This window comes from Mandrillus leucophaeus, unplaced genomic scaffold, assembly GCF_000951045.1.
Source record: "Mandrillus leucophaeus isolate KB7577 unplaced genomic scaffold, Mleu.le_1.0 Scaffold1319, whole genome shotgun sequence".
In the NCBI taxonomy this organism is placed as follows: Eukaryota; Metazoa; Chordata; class Mammalia; order Primates; family Cercopithecidae; genus Mandrillus; species Mandrillus leucophaeus.
The window spans coordinates 197799-216824 of NW_012101276.1; the positions used below are offsets into that span (position 1 = coordinate 197799).

The window sequence follows — 19026 nt, forward strand, 5'->3', positions numbered from 1 at the left end:
GTCTCACTCTGTCACCCAGGCTGGGGTACAGTGGCAGGATCTCAGCTCACTGCAACCTCCACCTCCCGGGTTCAAGCAATTCTCATGCCTCAGCCTCCTGAGTAGCTGGGATTACAGACACCCACAACCACACCCCACTAAGTTTTATATTTTTAGTAGAGGTGGGATTTCACCATATTGGCCAGCCTGGTCTTGAACTCCTGGCCTCAAGTAATCCGCCGGCCTTGGCCTCCCAAAGTGCTGGGATTACAGACATGAGCCATTGTGCCTGGCCCATCTTAAGATCTATAACCTTAATTGCATCTGTAAAGTCCCTCTTGCCATGCAAATTTAATATATTCACAGGTTCCAGGGATGAGGCAAGGACATCTTCGGGGGCCATTATTCAGTTACCATGGCCCTTTTGGCCAAGATTCATCCAGGAGTATGAGTCCCTTAGAGATAATTCCAAGGAAGGCCCACATGATTTCCTCTCCTCCATCCCCCTCCCACAACACATCTATCCCTGGGAACCAGTTGGCCAGACCTCCCAGCTGAATACTTCACCAGACTCATGCCACAATGCATCACTATCAAGGCGAGGCTGAGCACCTGGCACAGCCGTCTCCCTCTGGAGAGCTGGTACAAGGCTGGTACTTTCACCCCAAGCCCTGAGTGGCCTGTCTGCTCACTGCTGTTTCCTGAAGCTCAGCCAATATGCCTCGGAGGATCCCAAGGATTTTGGGCTTCAGTCCAACATGCCCATAAGCAGAAGGCTCTGCTTTCCCTTTGCAGGAGACGGTTAGAGGCTTGGGTTAGGGTTTCAGCAGAATTATAAATAGTAAAATGGCATTACCGCTAGGGACCCAGGAAGGCTAAAATATTGTCCTGCCAATCATTCAGTGCCCCTTGGCCTCTCATATAAGGAGGAATAACAGGATGTGAATTACATTTTTTTTTTGCTAGCCTTATTGGTAGCTGACACGTCAATGCAAAAGCTGGAGAAAGAATGACTGTATCAGGTGGCTGCTTCCCTACTTCCCCTCCTCTTGAATCTAAATCTGGTGGCAGCACACACAAGTACACATGCTAAGGAGAGAGCAGGCCCCAACTGAACTTACTTATTGACTACATATCCAGGAACAGAGAGGCACGGCCAGACCCACGCTGAGGTGGCAGCACAACCTGGGTCTGCTCACCACATACAGGAAGGAAGCAAAAGCACAGGAGGCCCCAAAGACCGAGACCTTCCTAGGACCAAAGCAGGATAGAGGAGAAAAGGTGTTGCCTTTAATGTACAGTGACCTGGCGGTTTACCAATAAAATGTGGCCCAGTGAATATTCTGGACTCTGACCTGTGAGATTAGCACCTGTTCTTCCTTTGGGCAGGGAGGGGAGCTGGGAAGGAGTTAGAAAGAGGCTGTGCTGGTGTGTGCAGAGCGGACAGTGGGGGGTTTCACTAGTGTCTGCCTCTGTCTGCTTCTGATCTCAACCCAGTGGCTGCCCCTAGGTTTCTGGGGTTGGATAATGAGAGTACTATTGACCCACGTGCTTGTGAGCCAGGCACCTTGATAATCAGATGTCCAGCGACTGTGAGATATAGCTGATCATGGCCACCAGTGGAGGAATATATCACCCAGAGAAGGCCATTTAACCAGAGACATGCAATGGTGTAGCTGCTCTGAGACCTTCCGGTCTGCAATGCTGGGGTGAGCTGCTCCCTGAAATGCCAAAGATATCCTAAACTCCTGAGATTCAAAAGACCAGGCAGACTCTTTTGCACCAAATTTCTGTACAGAGATCTTTCTGGCTTGGATTTGGGGAATGCAGACAGTTTCCTATGTTCAATGAATTATCAAGATTCTCTCCAGGAAGTTTTCACTGATGCCCGGGCCAGAGTTTGATGTCCTACCTGGTGCTTTCCTGCCTGCCCCATAGTGCACTGAAATCACCTTCTGTTGGTCTGTCTTGCCGAGACCAGCTCAGTTGTGGAGACCCTAACCCAGCAGCGCTAGAGGAATTAAGACACACACGCAGAAATATAGAGTGTAGAGTGGGAAATCAGGGTTCTCACAATCTTCAGAGCTGAGAGCCTCGAACAGAGATTTACCCACATATTTATGGACAGCAAGCCAGTGATAAGCCTTGTTTCTATAGATTATAGATTAACTAAAAGTATTCCTTACAGGAAATAAAGGGATGGGTCTGGCTGGTTATCTGCAGCAGGAACATGTCCTTAAGGCACAGATCATTCATGCTATTGTTTATAGTTTAAGAATGCCTTTAAGTGCTTTTCCAACCTGGGTGAACCAGGTGTTCCTTGCCCTCATTCCGGTAAACCCACAACCTTCAGCGTGGGCATCATGGCCATCACGAACGTGTCACAGTGCTGTAGATATTTTGTTGATGGCCAGTTTTGAGGCCAGTTTATGGCCAGATTTGGGGGCCTGTTCCCAACACTGTCTCCCCTAATAAATTGTGAATTCCTCGAAGACAGGGACTGCTTTTTCTCCAATTTTTCCCTAGCCTAGTGTAGGATGTCACACAGTAGGGACTTAGCTAGTGGCTGCTGGAGGACGCTAAGTGATTGAAATAGCTATCCTACCCCACCCAGTCCCAGGCTGGGTTCCTGGCACAGGCTGGCATTTGTACATGAACACCATGGCTGCTTGTTCCACTGTGGCCTCAGCTCCCACAGCATGTTTCTCCTACAGCTGAACCTGGCTGGCAATGCAGGCACAAGAGCCCCCGGAGGGAGCCGGTAGTCATCATAGCCAAAGGCCTTTGGGAAGCCTTCATAGCATCTGGGTAGGCCTTGCCAACCTCGAGCTCCCCAGGCCTGGCACTTTTTAGGACAGCCTTTGTCATGGTCTGACAGAGGGTCTTTTGCAAGCTCTCCCTGTCTCACACTATTTGATCCAGTCATACTGAGCTTTCATATTGGAACTCTCTAGGACCTATTCAACCTAGGCAGGCAGATCTCTTTTATTTTATCACATTGTTGAAGATACCAGAACTTTAGGACTAATGGTTGATCTCAGAGGTTGGAATGCTCAGCCAGCCTGCCAGTCAGATCTCCTCCTGGTACTTTGCTGCCCTTCCTCTTGTCTCGACCTCTGTCTGCTCCACTGATGCCGATCACTTAGTCCTTTCATCCAAGAAGGAATAAGAATGGAATTAGGTGCTTTGTATAGTTCACTTTATAAAAGAAGGGGAAGAGCTTTTTAAAATTCCCTACTAAGCTTGACCCACTAGGCAATAACTCTTACTCAATCTCATTGCTTCATGAAATTTCATTGACTCCCTGCCCCCTCCATCTCCCTGCTCCACCCTAGGCTACTTCCTTGGCACTGATCTTATTCCAAGGACTGGGCCAGGCCCATGGGTACACATAGCTAACCATTTCCCAGTCCCTGGCTTTCAGCCACCATTCAAGGCTGGTTCCCTGCTCTCCCCACCGCTTCTCCAGTTCTACTCTGATTTGGGCTATACAGCTGGGTGACTAGGCAGGGAATGAATCCCAGGACTGTAGGACACTTATTGACACAACACTGGGGTAGTGGAGACTCACAGAAAATACACAAAGCCTTCTACTTTTTAATCTACTTTCCCGGTTCTCCACCTGAGTATAATTTCATCATCTGCTCAGATTGGAAGTCATATGGCCTCCTTGTGTGTTTTTCTCATCTTACTTTATGCATAGTTTTGGTAAGAAATTGGTGAGGAGAGTTGGCTCTTGGAGGTTTTTGAGCAAAAGATGACATGATCAGAGTTGCTCTACGGTAAAACTATGGGAGGATGGAGGAAGCTGAAGACCAGTTTCAGGTTACTCATCTAGGTCAAGTGAGGGATCTAAACTTGAATAGAAGTAGGGTACGACAACATGGGGACACTGATGGTAAAACAGGTGCAAAATATTGTGGAAGGAGAACTGCTAGAGGTAAGAGGAATTGGATGTGAAATTTGTGGAGAGGGAAGAATCTGTGAAAACACTAAGATTAACAGCTTGGATAATCAGGACTGTGGTGGTGACATTAACAAAACACTGAACACAAGTAATATGTGTTTCTAGGGGTTTTTTTTGTTTTGTTTTTTGAGATGGAGTTTCACTCTTGTTGCCCAGCCTGGATGGCAATGGCACAATCTTGGCTCACTGCAAACTTCGCCTCCCAGATTCAAGCAGTTCTCCTGCCTCAACCTCCCAAGTAGCTGGGATTACAGGTGGGCACCACCATGCCCGGATAATGTTTTGTACTTTTAGTACAGACTGGGTTTCACCATGTTGGCCAGGCTGGTCTCAAACTCCTGATCTCAGGTGATCCACCCACCCAGGCCTCCTAAAATGCTGAGATTGCAGGCTTGAGCCAGCATGCCCAGCCTAGGGGATCTTTTTGAGCTCATTTTGTGATCTATTGAGTTTGAGTAGGATCTCCAGATATAGCACTCTAGGAAGCAAAGAGGAATACTGGGCATCAGTTTGAGAGAGGGGAGGATCACAGTTATAGCTACAGACATTATCTACGTAGAGAGAACACTTAAACATAAAACAGAATGAAAGCTGCAAAGAAAACATTCTCAGGTTATCCCCTCTGCCTGGAATGCCCTTTCTTCTCACACCTGCTGCTCCAGGTATGCATTGTTGCATGACAATCCCAAAACTTAGTGACTTCAAACAACAATTATTTTATTGTAAACTTTCATGGCTTTGAGGGTTGACTGGGCTTAGTAGGGTGGTTCTTGCTCAGAATGTCTCAAGTAACTATCACCAGTCAAGTTCTTACGGCTGAAATAATCTCAATCTCTCTTCCTCTGTCCTGTTTCTGCAGCATGGTGGCTCAGGAGGTCAGGGTAGCCAGACTTCTCACATGGAGGCTCCAAACACATGTCACAAGTGAGCTACAGCAAGGAGGAAGCTATATCTCCTTTTATGACCTAGCCTCAGAAGTCAGGCAGCATTACTTCTGCCACATTCTACTGTTCAGAGAGGCAATCATAAAAGCTCCCTCAGGTTCAAGGGGTGAGGATATAGACTCTACTTTAGATGGGTGAGTGGAAAGTTTCTATAAGGGCGTGTGGCACTAGAAACTTTTTTTAATTCATTCTGGGAAAATCTGTCTTCTCTTCCAAAACTCAACACAAGAAGCCACCCCAAATCCTCATGTTTGGTATAACTCCCACCCTTCAGTGGCCTTCCAGCATTTTACACCCTATGACAATGTTTAGCACTACAGGCATCTTCATCTGCTTATACACGTAGCCATCTGACTCAGTTGTAAGCTTCTGTAAGTCAAGACCCAGGTCTTGCTCTGTTTTGGTGGAGCGCAAAGTAGCAGGTAGATCTGGATTGTTGATTTAAATGTAATTCCAAAAATAGGAGCAGAAGACTGTATACAGAATGTTAGTGAAAGCTGTGTTTGAGACACAGGAAATGAAATAGGCCATGGAGACTTCGAGGGGAGTTTTTTCAAAACCAAACCATAATAGTCTTGGCAAAAATATTGTGGGCATTTTCCCTACCTATGAAAACTGTTGCTGAATAAAAATTAACCATATCTATGATAACTAGCAACAACCAAAAACCCTCCACAATTAATGCTTTGTAAGCAATAGCTACTGAACAAGTTTCTTATTTTCATAACAGGGAACTTCTGAATAGTCAAACTTTAGAAGAAATCTTAACCATAAAACAGAACCAAATTTGCAAGGATTGTTTTTCCCATCCAAAACTTATGGTATAATAAGGCATACCATAATCAAATTTATCAATGATTAAATAATCTTAAAATAAGACTAAGATACCATTTTTTGCCTATCAAATCGGGAGAGCTTTTAAAAATATTTGTAAAATGGCCCAATGCCACCAAATGAACGTTCAGACATTTCTGACAGACGGGAGACTTGGCCAAGCCTTCTGGAAGATAAAGAACTGTTAAGAGTTCACTCCCTTTCATTCAGGAATTCCACCACTAGAAATTTATTCTAAGAAAATAATCCTGGGTAGGGCAAAAATTCATATCAAGGATGCTCAACAAAGCGAAATGCTGGAAACGACTAAATGTTCAAATAGAGCTTGGTTAAATAGATTACGGTTAATTCACTTGCTGAAACATTATGAAGCCATTAAAAAAATAACATTTTTGAAAACCCTTTTCAAGAGCGTGCTTACACATTGATGTTCTTTGTAAATAAAACAGAATACAAACTGCACCAATTATAGGAAGTAGTATGATCCCAATTTTGTTTAAAAATTATATATGTACTGAGAAAAGACTAAAAACACATTCCACAAAATGTTAACAGTAGTTATGTCAGAGTGATAGAATTATAGGACGTTTAAACTTTTTTCCCTATGCTTTTCTGTTTTTTTTTTTTTTTTAACAATAAACATGTAATACTTTTGTAACCAAGGAGAAAATATATTTTTTGAAAAAAACTCAGGAATTGCTTCTGTGACTAGATGATTAACAAAATGGGGGAAATGTTTTTCTGGAAAAAAAATTAAATAATTTATGGTGAAGTTCGTGGTATAGAATAACTCACACTTTCAAAAAAACCTAACATGCAAGAAAGCAGCCTGGACACAGACAGAAGCGCTATCTGTGAGGTGTGAAATTTCACACATGCCAAAGCCTGTTTAGGTCCCACAGTGTATTTCCTTTAATGACACATGGGAACTTGTAAGTTCTCTGGCTGTAACTAAGACAGATCTTAATGGGCGGCAGGAGTGCTAAGCTATGCCTTTCTCGTTCTACCCCACACTTCCCTAGTAACAAGGAACAAGTTGATTAACCTCTTTGAGCTCCTCAAGTCCCTCTCTGATATGGAAATCCACTAACATCAATAGGGCACCTAAGGGCAAAAGTGGAAGAAAATAAACACTACAAATAAGATGGCTTTAGATAGAAGCCCAGGCCAGTGCAACAGGGACATTACACAGCTGTCTCCAACTGAACTGCCAACACCCTTGGCGGAGAGTCTGCCCAGGGTCTCGTTTCATACTCCTCTCATTGTAACACTGCTGTAGGCACCCAGGGAACAGCTGAGCTTTCTGCAGGCAAATAGAGCTGCCTGGGGCCCACCACTGCTCCTCCAATAAGACAGGAACTAGTTACCACAATGCCATAAAGCTATCTGCCCTGGGCTGTGCATCAGAAGTGGTGACAGGCTCATAAAACCTCACTTCCCTGTGGATACCAAATGCCAGCCCTAAGGGAATATATGGTCAGTATTCAGGCCTTTCCGAGTTTGCAAATAAGCCAGATCCTAAATCTTGTTTGTAAAGCATCATGAGGAACCCGAAGTACCAGAAAAACCAACCATGTTCTAAATGTATCACAGACATGGCACATAGTAGACGCTCAATAAATATTTGATGACCAGTGATGGCCAAGTGGAGGCCAAGGTCCAGTTCTAGCCCTTAGAAGCATTTGAACAAAATGTAGCTGCAAGCTGCATATTTTTCAATATAGGAAACAATTTTGTTTAATACCAGCAACTAAAAGACGACTATCCACAGGATTAAATAATTGAATAATTAGTCTTAACTATATTTATCTAAATCTGTTTATGGAGAAGAAAACAGATTTAACTAGAGAAAGATGAAAATGTAGACTGCAGTAAAGACTAAGGCAGAATCTAGGCAGTTTCAAGGAGTTTAAAGATGAGTGACACTACGTTATTTTACTTTTCATGTCCTTTATATAAACAGCACTTTCTTTTGGCTGGCAGCCAAGTTGGGCGTCATTTTACAGTGATTACAAGGGAAAAGAGGAGAAAAGAGAATGAAGCCATGTTAATCCATGCTGAAACAGTATGGAGTCACACGTTCCTCCTGTCAACACACCCGGGGAAGAGCCCAGCCAGGACGACCACACAAATCTAAGATTTAAGACCTGGTTGGGCCACTCACCAGCTCTGTGACTTGGGACCAGAAACATTCTTCCTGGAGCTTTAATCACCGAAGCATAAGAGTACCCGTTCCATTAAGCCATTGGGAGGGTTAAATAAGATCACGCATTTAAGCACTCTTACACTGGCACATAATAAATGCTAATTATGGTTATCATTAATAGAAATGTGTTCTAACCTTTTCCTCTAAGTTTCCAGAGGGTGGGACCCATGTGTTCATCTCATTTACTACTGTATACTCAACGGTAGTAAACCTGGCATGTGGCAGGGATTTAACAAATATTTGTAGGGGACAATCTGCTTGTTCTCATTTTTTTCCTCTGGTCAGTGACAAAGTGTTTCTCTGCATCTATCTCTGTCATTTTTTGCTTAAGTGGTTTATAATTATAGACATCATGACATTTCATCCTTAAATATTTCACTGTGTCTCTAAAAAATAAGGACATTTTCTTCACAATATCATATCCAAAATTAATAATTGATAAATATGTAACACCTACACTGTATTCAGTTCTTCAGTAGTTCCCCCATAATATCCATTACAGCTCATTTCCTTATACCAGCTTTATTCCTTGACCAAATAAAGGATCAAAATTACATTTGGTGATTAGGTCTTTTAAATCTCCTTTGATCTAAAAATAGCACCTCCACTCCTTTTTGCTTTCTATGACATTGACTTACTGAAGATACAGCTGTCCCTCAGTATCTATGGGTGATTGATTCTAGGATGCCTGAGGATAACAAAATCCGAGGATGCTCAAGTCCCTTATATCAAATGGTGTAGTATTTGCATATACCCTACACATATCCTCCCATATATGTACTTCAAATCATTTCTAGGTTATAGTACTTAATACAATGTAAATGCTGTATAAATAGTTATTGTATTGCTTTTTAATTTACAGTATTGTTTTTATTTTTAGTATTTCTGATGGAGAGTTGGTGGAATCCAGAGATAGAAAACCGACTGTACTGTAAATGTTCCACTTTTTCGATTTGCCTGATTGATTCACCACTGAGGTGACACCTAACCAATTCCTGTCTCCCCTGTATTTCCCACGAGATAGAAATTAATTCTATAGTCTTGATGTGATTCAAGTAAAACCTTTTTATCCAGAAAACCTCATAGATGATGCTATGTACTTAGCACTGTATCACACAAGGAGGGATGTCATGTCAAGTTGGCCTATTATCAGTGACACTAAGCTTGATCACTGGGTTAAAATGCTGATGGCTTGCCTGATCCCTTTATTGCAAAGTTAAGGGTTTTCCCCTCTTGGAACTAGCAAATAAACTGGAGTGGTAATTGACACCCTGAAAATATGTAGCTCACCATCAACCTCTCACTAGCTGATTTTACATCCACTGATGGTCTTTGCCTGAATCAATCATCCCACAGGGGTTGCAGAATGGTGATTTTTCAATCCCATCATTCCTTCTTCACTTATTAGCATGCACTCTTCTGTAAAAGAGCTTTCCTTCATCAACTGGGCTATTTAGTTACCCTGAAATATATAGCTCCTAGTGAAAAGACAGGTTATGTACTCGTAACTCTTTTCCCTGCATAACCCATTTTCTGTTTGTTTTTTGTTTTTTTGTTTTGAGATAGAGTCTCATTCTGTTGCCCAGGCTGGAGTGCAGAGGCGTGATCTCGGCTCACTGCAATCTCCGCCTCCCGGGTTCACGCAATTCTCCTGCCTCAGCCTCCCGAGTAGCTGGGACTACAGGCGCCTGCCACTAGGCCTGGCTAATTTTTTATATTTTTAGTAGAGACAGGGTTTCACCGTGTTAGCCAGGATGGTCTCGATCTCCTGACCTCATGATCCACCTGCCTCAGCCTCCCAAAGTGCTGGAATTATAGGCACGAGCCACTGCACCCAGCCTGCATAACCCATTTTCAAAATAAGTTATTGGTAAATAGCACATTTTAAATCCTGGGGTAAAAGCGTTTTTCTCTCTCCTCTGGCTCCAATAATTGTTTTAGCACGAGCCTGGGAAAGGGTTTGGGGGCAGGAGTATGAGATTACTTCCCATTCTGCTTAGTGGAAAGAAATCACACCTCCCATTTCACCCCCTCTATCACTCAGATACCTTCTCAAGTTAGCTAATCCGAAGTCCAAGATTAAAAGGTACGGTTTCTCAGCAGATCCTAGCCATATGATTTATAAATTTGGTGCTGATCTTTCCTCTGTCATTGGAAGTATCTCATAACACAATTTTTCCAATGCTTCCCTAGGAAGAGTATTTATTCCATAAACTGATGGAATTCAGTGTCATGTATTTCTCTGTTTGACTGCAAATTTTAAGCATTCCAATGAGAACTCTTAATTCTGAAACCTCAAATCAGAGTAAATAACTCCACTCCTTCCCACTGACTACACCGTTTACACGTGGCTGGGCCCACTGCTAGCATAAAACCTCGACTCTCCGCCCAGCTGAGCAGCATACACTGCTCCAAGCTCTTTAATATGTCCTCATAAATCCAGCTCCTCTCACTGCCCTCGGATTCCCTGTACCTCTACATTTCCTCCCCAATAACTGAGCTCAGCACGGCTGCAATGTGGTGCTCCCTTCCTGAAATCAGATGCAGAGTATTCTACCCTCTCTTTGACCCCTTTGCCTCCATGCTGCAACATAAGCTCCCATCTAATTGCTGCTCTGCCTCTCTCAGCAGAACTTGACCTCTTTCTGAGTCCCTCTCTTAAAGCAACTGTCTGTGTTTTTCATTATGTTTGCCAAGACATATTATCTTGAACTTTTCCCAGATGAAGCTCGTTTTGCTGCTTTTTCTTCAGAACCTTGAGGTGACAGGTTCAAGAATGCAGTCTTCAGGGGGAAGCTTTTGGTCTAGGAGGCTTCAGTCAGGACGGTTGAGTTAATCATACTTTTCCTCCAGGTACTGCCCCTTTAAGAAGTGGACAGACTCTGGTTCCAACTCCAAACCTCAGTTGGAAATTCAAGCCACAAGACGAACACGCATGTCCTGCCCAGAAAGCTGCCCAGCCTTGCTGTTGACTTTCTCCTACCAGCTTGTCATCCACATATTCATCCCACGCAACACAAACATATCCTTTTAAAGATCGAAGTCTCAAAGCCTCCTCCCTGAAAAGGAAGTTGAAAGTCAAGTTCCGGGCATCCTCGGCTTCTGTAGTCTGACCAGTAACCTGGTAAGAAGTGGCACCTCCCTTGACAACCGGGGTATGCCCGACACAATGCCAGCGAGAATTCTTTTATGATCACTCGGAAGATGTCATCTCTGTGTCTCAGTGAATCCTTCCCTTAAAAAGGAAAACACTCATGAGACTGGAAGAAAAGGGAGAAAACTCAGAGTGATAAGAATGCTAATCAGAATGAAGGGAGTTTTCCAGCTTTTAGCTTTGCTAGCAAAAAAAAAAAAAAAAAAAAAAAAAGAGTCGTCTATAAAAAGTGTTGGAAGGCTTTTCTTGCAGCCTGGGGCCTTTGCCAGGGAACAGATTTCTCTCCCTCAACTCAGTTTCTTCCAGACCTTTTTCCTGTGCATTTTTTTCTTTCTTCTTCTTTCTCTTCTCTCTTAGCTGAGCCTTCTCCGGCTGAGAAGTAACCTGTGGGGAGCCAGAGGGGTCTGTATTGCGCAGGCCCTGGAAAGAGATGAAGCTAACTGCCTGCTGTTAGGGGCACTGCACCATTTGGGATTGCAGTAGGGAGACCCCACTCCTCAACTTGTGGGATTCATAGAGGTCACACCCAGGGCTTCCTTGCTGCTTTTTCTATCACCTCCCATGCTGTTTTCTTCCCTTCAGTGTAAGCCAGCCCTCTCTTTTGGTGGTAAGATGACTACAGGAGTGCCAGGCCTGAGGCTGCCTCTTCGTACCCCCTTCCCACACTTGTTTCTGACAAGTCTGATCTGTGCGGCTTAGCACATCCAAGGACAGCCTTCCCCTTGACTTCATTGTCCAGATGCATGACCCCAGTGGCTTTGTAAATAAAATGCTGTAATCTCAAGAGGCTAGCCTGCTGTAGAGAGAGGAATAAATAAATCAATATGTAAATAAATCCACGAGAGCAGAGGGGATGTACCTGGACTTTGCAAAACTATGATGAAGCATTTTAGAAGACGGATATTGCTATATTTCTGGTGAGCTCTGATTGAAAGGCTATGATTCCAGCCATGGGCTGTGGGAGAGAAAGTGAGCTGTAATGGAAATTCCCTCATGGATTGATTTGACTTAAATATATTCCAGGAGCTGATCTAATTGCTGGTTCAGTCTCAGGCTTTGATTTTCCTTCTCACAATTCCCTGCATTTCAAATAGTTTTTATTAAGGGGCCTGAGCTGCCCTCAGTCCTACTAAGAATCTTTCTGGATATATGACTAATTTTTTTTTTTTTTTTTTTTTTTTTTTTGAGACAGAGGCTCGCTCTGTCACCCAGGCTGGAGTACAGTGGCGTGATCTCAGCTCACTGCAAGACCCACCTCCTGGGTTCAAGTGATTCTCCTGCCTCAGCCTCCCAAGTAGTTGGGATTACAGGCACACACCTGGCTAATTTTTGTATTTTTAGTAGAGATGGGGTTTTGGCAAGTTGGCCAGGCTGGTCTCGAACTCGTGACCTCAGGTGATCCACCTGCCTCGGCCTCCGAAAGTGTTGGGATTACAGGCGTCAGACACCATGCCTGGCCTGTGACTGATTCTTCTGAGAGCACAGTACTAGGAATTCTGTCCTTGGTCAAAGGAAGAACCAGACATTCCCCACCTGCGAAGGAGAAGCATGCTGGTAATTTCCAGGGGGACAGGCAGTTAGCTATGCTTATTTTGAATCAGAAGTGCTGGTGGCAGCCTCTTACTATTCAGACTCTGAGACATATTGGTTTTGGGGTGCAGTCCAGGAGAAGGTGAGAGGAGAACTTCCAATCAGGTGAGTCTTATGCATGGAAGGGCCCAGACATTGACACCTGGAGTCTGACCCCGCCTTGATTCACAGCCCTCTACTCCACCCCTGCTGCCAGTCTCCTTTGCCTGACCGCCTGCCTTACAATCTGATTTATATTCTCTTTCTCTCTCTCTCTCCACCCACTTCTTCCTCTTCTTCTTCTGGAAAATTTCAAGCATATACAGAAGTAGAGAGAATAATAACATGATGCTCCCTTTACCCATCACCCAACTCCAGCAATGGTCAACTCACGGCCAGACTTTTTTTTTGAGATGAAGTCTCGCTCTGTCACACAGGCTGGAGTGCAGTGGTGTGATCTCAGCTCACTGCAACCTCCACCTCTCAGGTCAAACGATTCTCCTGCCTCAGCCTCCTGATTAGCTGGGATTACAGGCACCCACCACCACACCTGGCTAATTTTTGTATTTTAGTAGAGATGGCGTTTCACCATGTTGGCCAGGCTGGTCTCGAACTCCTGACCTCAGGTGATCTACCCGCTTTGGCCTCCGAAATAAACTTATTTCAATTATATGCCCAGCTGCTTTTACCTTCACTCCTCACCTCTCGCTCTACCTGGATGATCTTGAAGCAAATTTCAGGTAGCATATAATCTGTAATTAGTTTAGCATATAGCTCCAAAAGACAAGGACTCTTTTGGATATAACAATTCCATTATTATACCTAACAATAAGAATTCCTAATGTCTCCAAATATCTGGTCAGTGTTAAAATGTCCTCAATGTCTCCATTTATTTTTACATTAGTTCAAGTCAGGATCCAAATAATGTCTATACATTATAATCAGTTTATGTGGCTTTAAGTCTTTTCTTCATATAGGTTTTCTCTTGCTTTCAAAATTTATTAAAGAAACTAAGTTATTGAGCTATAGTTTCCCATAGCCTGAATTTTGCTGATCACCAGTCCCTGTGGTATTTTTTTTTTTTAACACATTCCTCTGTCCCTGTTTTTTAATTGGTAGTTAGATGAAGAGCTTTGTTGAATTCAGGTTTGACTTTTTTTTTTTTTTTTTTTGGCAACAATGCTTTATAGGTGGTGGTGTGTTCTTCCATCAGAGAGCATACAATGTCAATTTTGTGTGTGTGATATTACCAGGCTTTGAGTGTCATTGTCTAAATCTATTTCATGTATATCATATTAAGTGTTATAAAACAGTGACATTCTATCATTCTCTTTGTTTATTAGCTAGAATGCTTATATAAAGAGAAATTTCCTCCATTGATCAGTTGGTCACCTTTACATCACTTATCCCTGGGAAATCTTAGGCCGCACAGCCAGAATATGAAACTGCTTTGTGGCCAGTGTCTCTCAGACCTCAAGGTAGATTCTACAGGAGGAAACGGAGTTACCCCTCAACCCTCCCTGGGCCCTCTGTGTTCATTTCTTCAAAGATATTTTAAAATCCATTTGCCAGTCTAGATATTGGCTCTGCTTCAATGCAATATAGATTTTGCATTTACCAATGGGAAAATCTAGATTAATTTGAGTAACTCAGAAAACATTTCCATTCAGTTGTTTTAGAAGCCACCCATGCAGAGTCCAGAGTGCACCTCACACCGGTATAGTGCGGCCTATCTACATGGCAACACTTCCAGGGCTGACCTACTGGTTGCATGATAAGGAAGATCTATCCTCACTTTTGAAGGTACTCAGTCTTGATCCTGAGGAGGAAGAAAGCAGAGAATCCTCCATGCAGAGAGGTCTTCACCAGCTAAGGACAGTGGTGAGGCCAGAGCCCAGCTGCTCACCTTGTGCCACCAGCCTTGCCCACCGACCATGACAGCTCTAGTTGCAGCACCCCTGCTGCTCACACCTGCCCTGGAACAACAGTCCTGCTACCCAGGATTCCTCACAACTGTGGAGAATTGTAGGCTGCAGCTGGGTGGTTTCACAACTTGCTTTCCACGCCTGATGGGGGAGCAGAGGTGGATCTTCTCACACAAGCTGTCAGTAGTCTACTCAAGAGTTGTCAGGAATGAGGGAGACCCACCCAAGCAGATAATATCAAGCTCCAAGGGCTCTGGGACAGGGACAGACCAGCCACTTGCATCAAAAGGATTTGACAAGTGAGCCACAGTAAACTGACCAGTACTGCAGCCACACGCTCAAAAGCATCAATGGCTATTGGCTGCATCTGCTATCCAGCCCAAGCTGGGACCAGGGTTGCCTTACCAGGGGTATGAGGAGAAGCAGTGGCAGGAGCATAGCAGCTTCCTTACTTTTCGGCCCAACCAGGCAACTGCAGAGAGAATGCAAGGAGGGGTACAGACATGGGCACAACCCACCTTTGAATGCCATCATGAAACATGGCACTTGGGGACCCAGTCAGGTGGGCCTTGTGTCCACCTATAAGAAACATGGGGAGAAGAATTAACCAGCCAGGTAGGCCTTTTACCTACCACCTCAATCTCCTCTCTGAGCCAGAGAGTGTTTCTGGCTTCTCACCAAAATGCAAGGAGATTTTGGTTAAAATCCATCCCATTCCAAATTTGTGAGACAGACTCTGGTTCAACAGGCCCAATAAACCACCTGCTTTAAACTGGTCTTAGTCCAGGTGACTGTATGTGCCAAGCACCCACAACAGCAACAGCAGCAGTGTAATGGGGAGTGCTGGTGGAACGTTTCACCTATAGGATGCTTGGCGTCTTACCTGTGGAGTTTGAGGCGGGTGGCAAGGGTTGGAGGGGAGGCACGCATGAGAGCTTGCTATTGTTGCTCACCTTATGTTCATGTTTTTATTTCCTGCTGACAATTAGATGTAGCTGGCATGAGTCCCATGGCCCTGCCAGCTTCACTTCAGTGTCTTGGTATCAACAGACCATGCAAATACCCTCATAGCCCACCTGGATAGGAACCAAGCACATTTGCAACCTTTGAGCTGTACTGGAACAGATCTTGCCAAGTGTAAGACTGATTTCCAGAGGCTCATACCCAGGTTTGCTGGAGTTCAAAGGCATATCAGATCCTTTCCATTTCCTGGGGACTTTCTTTACAGTGAGCAGCTCAGGATGAACCAGGTCTGTCAGGGGCCAGCGTGGTGATGATGCAGGGCTGCTATTTGCTTCTACCTGACACCAGCATTTGAATCAGCTCAGATCATTCCTAGGATACACAAAAGTGGCCTTGGTGGGCACACAGTCTCATTCATATCAGGAATTAGTAGAAAACAGTAAGTGCATAATTATTAGTGCTATTCACTAAATATTCTTGGTTCTCCAGGCTCATGGTAAAATTGCCTTTCCTGATCCCACTGGGTTTGGGTGGAGCCATCTGCTGACTTTGACCAATGAATTGAGAGTAGAAGTGACAGATGTTATTTCTAAGCCCAAGTATTTAATTGCTGGGCAAGACACACCTCTGCTGACCATGATCTCTCTGTCCCTTTGACATGACAACTGGTAATGTTTGAAATGGCTGCTACTCTGTCAGCCTGGGTCTCAGAATAAGGAGCACAGAGCTGAGCCCTTCTGACCCACGCTGAATGAGTAGCATTACCAAATAAACCTAGTTTGTTATAAGTGGCCAAGATCTGGGGATCATTTGTTACCACAGTACAACCTAAGCTATACTGACTGGTTCAACAGATCAGACATGCTTAGGACAAAGCAGCTGTTTAGGATGACCTTGAAACTATACAGCCTTCTTGAAGTTCCAGGGTCTCATATAGGCTCTCCTGTATGATCTCTTGGATCTGGAGCAATTATCCACTTTAATGACACATTCATAGACTCCCTGGCCTGGCTCCCTCCAGATATTTCTGAGGCCTTGCATCCCTCATGATGCGCTTCATACTCTTAGAGCACGAGCCAAGGTCAATCGTAGGTCTAGGAAGCCCAACGTATGATAGGCAAAATAATGTCCTCCTTCCCACCAAAGATGTCCATGTCCTAATCCCCAGGATCTGTGAATGTGTTACCATATGTGGCAAAAAGGTCTTTAGAGATGTGATTAAGACTCTTAAGATGGGGCGATTATCCTGGATTTGGGTGAAAGAGGGAAGCAGGAATGCCAGAAAAAAGAGTTGAAAAATGCTATGCTGCTGGGCTTTGAAAATGGAGAAAAGGTACCATGTGCCAAGGAATGCAGGTGGCGTCTAGAAACTGGAAAAGCCAAGGAAACAGATTCTCCCTTAGAGCTCTCAAAAGGAATGCAGCCCTGCCAACGCCTTGGTTTTAGCCCAGTGAGACCCATTTCAGACGTCTGACCTCCAGAATTGTAAGATAATAGATCTGTGTTTTTTTAAGCCATGAAATTTATCATAAATTGTTACAGCAACAATAGGAAACTGATACACAAGAGAAAACCTGCTCCTGTTACTGAACACTTTCAGGACACCATTGTGACCATCAACCAAACTTACCAGAGCGCAACGTGCACATACTGGAGCCCCCTGAAACCCTCAACAACTGTACTCTGACAATGTGGCCTATCAATAGACCCCGATTCCTGCAGTGAATTTGGTAGAGATTCTTCTTTATCCTCCATGTTTGAATCTTCTGTCCATTGTCCATCACTCTCAAATCGTTAGAGTTCTTGAACCAATGCACTGTGTGTCTTCCTTATTGACTATTCCATTTAAAGCATGTAGTAGACACCAGTAATTAGGTAAATATGAATGAGTGAATAAATGCCATGAGGAATTGTCTGATAATATATGTAGCTCCGGATGATCTGTTGAAAATCTCCAGCAAGAAACACACCAAACTGAGTAATACACAGCAAAAAATTAAAACAAAATAGCAAGCAGATACAAAAAAACGGATTTAGTGCTTTGCCCACTCGCAGTTTTGTCAGGTGCAAACACAATCTGTATGATTCCCCTTAGTTGGCTGATTCTTTTGATTCCTTCTGCCGTGCATGCTTTCTTTGTGTGTGTGCTTGCAGAGGGGGGTTTCTGACAGTGCAACAGATCTGTCCTCCCCTGGGCACCTGCTTCCTCCAGCTTATTCAAATTTCACTCATTTGTTAGAAAAGTGGCATGATTTTGTAAGCAAGGATGTTCAGTGGGACTAGAATGAAGCATACAAATGCATATCTTTGTGACTCAAATAAAGTTTGATTCATTCATATTTATTCCAGCTCTGCCACTGAATAATAATTATGAGAAGAGTTACAGTTTGTGCTGCCATTAAACAGTATTTTGGGGCCAGGCATGGTGGCTTACACTTGTAGACCCAGCACTTTGGGAGGTCGAGGCAGGCAGATCATTTCAGTTCAGGAGTTCGAGACCAGCCTGGGCAACATGGCAACATCCCATCTCTATAAAAAATACAAAAATTAGCCAGGCACGGTGGAACATGCCTGTAGTCCCAGCTACCTGGGAGGCTGAGGTAGGAGGATCACCCGAGCCTGGGAGGTCAAGGCTGCAGTGAGTTAAGATCGTGCCATTGCACTACAGCCTGGGTGACGGAGTGAGACCCTGTCTTGGAAAAAAAAAAAAAAAAAATTGATAAGAGGTAAAATCCCATTTTAACAAAAATAAGCATATCTCACTTAAAGTCTATAATCTGTTCCTGAAAAACAGAAGTTCTACCCCTAAACACTGATCATTATTTTAAGTCAGAATAATGTATTTCATGATGACCCAAAACTCTAAGATAATTTCCCAAAACATAATTGAAACATGGCAAAACGCCTATATGTGTAACAACTATCAACCTCGCATGTGAAATGCTTAAAGCACTTTCTAATCAAAGTTTAAATAAAAATTGATCTAACATGTAAATGAAAAACTTAAACTTATAGAAGTTCTGGAAGAAAACACAGAAAAAAATATTTGTGACTTTGACTTAAGGAACAGTTTCTTAGCAATGATACCCAAAATATTCAACCTATAAAAGAAAAAACTTGCTAAATTGGATTTCATCAAAATTTAAAACTTCAGCTCTTTCAAAGATACTGTTAAGAGAATGAAAAATCATAAACTGGGAGAAAATATTTGCAAATTATATATCTGATAAAGGACATGAATCAGCAATATACAGAGAACTTTCAAAATTCGATATTAAAAAATAATCCAATGAAAATAGGCAAAAGGGTTAAACAGACTTGATCAAAGAATACATATGCATAACAAATAAGCACATAAAAAGATAGTTATCATCATTAGTCACTGGGGAGATGCTCTTGTTATGTATTAGATGTTATGTATTAGAATAACTTTTTTTTTTTTTTGAGTTTTGCTCTTGTCGCCCAGGCTGGAGTGCAGTGGTACG

At 43.4% G+C, this 19026-nt stretch overlaps 1 protein-coding gene across 1 annotated transcript in view; it reads left to right on the forward strand.

Moving 5' to 3' along the window:
* Window positions 1–3862: 3862 nt before the first annotated feature.
* Window positions 3863–19026, forward strand: part of LOC105534221 (neogenin-like) — a gene marked incomplete at its 3' end in the record, with an annotated part of 236871 nt that continues 221707 nt past the window's right edge. The window contains exon 1 of the mRNA XM_011972905.1: window positions 3863–4034. Within this exon, the coding sequence (XP_011828295.1) occupies window positions 3863–4034 (172 nt within the window). The remainder of the gene's footprint in view (window positions 4035–19026) is intronic.